Raw genomic sequence first — 3,257 nt, 5'->3', positions numbered from 1 at the left:
GTGTAAGTCTCGAGCTTATTTGAATTTTTTTCTGCTATAGCGGATGGCTCATACACCTCTAGTATGGATACATCCAAAAAAGTAAAAAAGACAACATATTACGGAGTGCGCTAGGCAACTCTCTTTCTCCGACCCACAGAGTACTCCTAGAGTTATCAGCCACATACGAGGCCACCTAGTTCGCAGCCTCAGTAACCTCTCTATAAACGTGCCTAACCTGGAACTCAACATCACTCCTCACCATGACCTGGATGTCCCGAAGTAAGGGGTGACACCCATCTGTGCCACCAGATTTTTCTGAATTCAACCGATCACCGTGGCTGAGCCGCCCTCCAGTAGGACCGCTCTAGCTCATAGCACACGCCATGTATACCCTAAGCCAGCCTACGCCGCTCTCAACTCCGCCTCCGAAATGGAGGTGTCAAAGATCTGACACCTGCCAGCAGCAATCACCTGAAAATCTGGGCCCCCGATGATGAAGCATGCACCACTACTCTTGCCACCTTCAAACACGCATCCATCGAATTTGACCTTGAGAAAACTCAGGGGTCGGAGCTCCTAGGTGAAAAATACCATCTGAGGCACTACAAGAGCAGAAATAAAGCCCTAGGTGGCCCGAGTTATCAAAGGCCCATCCAATGGACCAATGTGGGTGACCTCTGCCGCTTGAACTCAGGCCCGCTCCATGACAAGCCTGGATGAAGGACTGGTCTCTCCAAATGTTCGGGCATTCTTGGCTAGTAAGATGTGGTAAGCTGTATAAACCGCCACAATGGCCACTTGCCGAGTTTGAGGGGCGATGACCCACTGTCTAAGTACTTGCAAGAAAGGGCCTGAATGGCTCCGCACATCTGATGGGATGTCAACGAGCCCCCATACCCTCCTAGCACGCACATACTGGAACAAAGCGTGGTCCACTGTCTCCTCCAACTGGCACCCTGGGTACTGAGGATGAAGTCCAGTCCCCACTCGCACAGCACTAACCTCATTGGCAACCTGCCCCAAACCATCTTTTAGAGAAATATGGCCACCCGTGGGGGGAGACCGAACCTCGAGATTCAACCGCAATCCTATACTGTGTGCTGCTCACTCTGAAGGGTGTGGTAAATGTCTCTCACACGGACTCTGGGACTGCCAGAGGAACTCCAAACCCTCACATCTGGACACGTGCTCCTTGAAACCGGCAGCAACCTAACTCTCTCCTTAGGTGCTCCCCGACTTGGAACACACTTTAGATAGCCTGGGACACAATTAAGTATTTCTGACACATAGTTAAGTAAGCTTAGAACACAGTTAATATAGCCTGGCACACATTTAAGTCTTCCTAGTACACAATTAAGTAAGCTTGGTACACATTTATAAAAGATTTGAACATAGTTAATCGAGCCTGATATTTACTTATTATATCTTGGCACACAGTTAATATCCTCAATTACTCTGCCAATCATCTCTAAAAGATGAAGTCCATGGTATGCTGCTTATGATTACATGCACCCTCTCAATTTTTATTTATCTATCTAACAAATTTTCTAGCTAGGTGATGAAATTGTTTAAAAAATTATTAAATTTTCATATGAGAATCACATAGATAAGAATTTATTTAGTATTTACCGAGTACACACCATTAAATAAGGCTTGAAACACACTTTATATATCTTGGTATATTGCATTAAGTTAAGTCTTCCTGGCACATGGTTAAATAAACTTGAAACACAAAATAATTTGGACATTTGTGATGACATTCTCAAATCTTAATTGTTGCTTGCAATTTGCTCCAAAAAAGCCCTGAGGTTCACATCTGACGACCCACCTTCACGGATGGCCTCCTGTGCTTTGTTTTTCCAAATCTCTGCCCTTTTTCTGATCTCCACCCCTCTCTCCCCTTCTCCCATGACAACCTCCAAGCACCTCCTCAACTCTCTCCCCTCTAACACTCCCTCTTTGTCGACCTCGGTCCTCACCCCCGTCCCCCACGTCTCCACGAGCTTCGCATTTGTCCCTTGGTCCGACCACTGCGGCACCCCTACAGTCGGCACGCCGCACACCAAGCTCTCCAATGTCGAATTCCACCCGCAGTGGGTCACGAAGCATCCTACGGAGGGATGGGACAGCACCTTCACTTGGGAGCACCACTCCACCACCATCCCGTTCTCCTCGTCTTCGAGCTCGACTCCTTCCTCTCTGCCGTCCTTCCGCACCACCCACAGGTAAGCCCTCCCACTCTCCCTCAGCCCCCTCAAAACCTCCTCCAGTTGCTGCTTCTTCATCACCGCGATGCTGCCGAAAGACACATACACCACCGACCTCTCCGGCTTCGAGTCCAACCATTCCATGTACCCCTTGTCATCCGGTTTGAAAAGATCCTTATCTTTTGAATCCATTCCAAGCAAAGGAAGGGACGGTACGAGCGGCCCTAGGGTGATGAGCTCCACGTTACCGACTGCCTTGATTGCATCAGCCTCTAATGCCTCGAAGGTATTCATCATGATTCTTGGCTTCGAGCTCCTTTGTTTCCGGTCCAACATATCAAAGGTCTCTCTGAAATCAAGGAGAATCACATAGTAGGGATCGTCGGAATTGGTGATAGTGAAGGTTGGGAGGTCACGGATTCGGAACGGCGGCAGTCCCGGAAAGTTTACCGTAAATAATGGGTCCTGACTGTGGGAGGTGATGAGCTCTTCGAAGCCATGAAAATAGTGGTAGTAGATAGCGAAGACGGCGGCAGGCTGGATCCAGTAGACGACAGGAGGGACGCCATGATCATAAGCGACGTCGGCGGCCCACGACATGAAGAGCATGGTGTGGATCATACAGGTCACGGGGCGGTCGCGTGCGGCAAGGTTTGCGATGATAGTGGAGAGAGTTCTGGATCCGACGAGCTTGAACTTGGACACGAAATCCTGGGCGTTTTCGGTACCAGTGCCGGCTTTGAAACCATTGTCGTAGCCATTGGAGAAAGGGATGTAGGAGAGGAGGCCGTCTTCTACTTCCTCGTCGGGTTTCGACAGGGCCGGAAACATGCGGCGGTGAGCGGAGATGGCGGTGGAGAATGTGACATGAGCGCCGGTGGTGCTGGCGAGGCGCCTGGCGAGATGGAGAGCCGGGTTGATGTGGCCTTGGGCCGGGTAGGCCACTATAAGGAAATGTTGCGGGCGATGCTCCATTTGCTGCCGATAATGCGGTGGAACAAAGCAAGGAGGTATCGAAGGGATCTGGATGTGGTCGAACCGCGTCGTCGCTGCGGCGACTTAAATAGA

The 3,257-nt window shown here is 50.0% G+C and overlaps 1 protein-coding gene across 1 annotated transcript; it reads right to left on the bottom strand.

Moving 5' to 3' along the window:
* Window positions 1-1,545: 1,545 nt before the first annotated feature.
* Window positions 1,546-3,257, bottom strand: LOC103708642 (phloretin 4'-O-glucosyltransferase-like). The gene has a single exon (XM_008793665.4). The coding sequence runs from the start codon at window positions 3,162-3,164 to the stop codon at window positions 1,752-1,754; it is 1,413 nt and encodes a 470-aa protein (XP_008791887.2). The 5' UTR covers window positions 3,165-3,257; the 3' UTR covers window positions 1,546-1,751.

This window comes from Phoenix dactylifera, chromosome 8, assembly GCF_009389715.1.
Source record: "Phoenix dactylifera cultivar Barhee BC4 chromosome 8, palm_55x_up_171113_PBpolish2nd_filt_p, whole genome shotgun sequence".
Classification (NCBI taxonomy): Eukaryota; Viridiplantae; Streptophyta; class Magnoliopsida; order Arecales; family Arecaceae; genus Phoenix; species Phoenix dactylifera.
The sequence above is the reverse complement of the archived record's forward strand: the minus strand, read 5'-3'. Positions and strand labels throughout refer to the sequence as shown.

Bases quoted from the DNA above. Each gene is read 5' to 3' on its own strand.
- LOC103708642 (XM_008793665.4), bottom strand. From the start codon at position 3,164: ATGGAGCATCGCCCGCAACATTTCCTTATAGTGGCCTACCCGGCCCAA.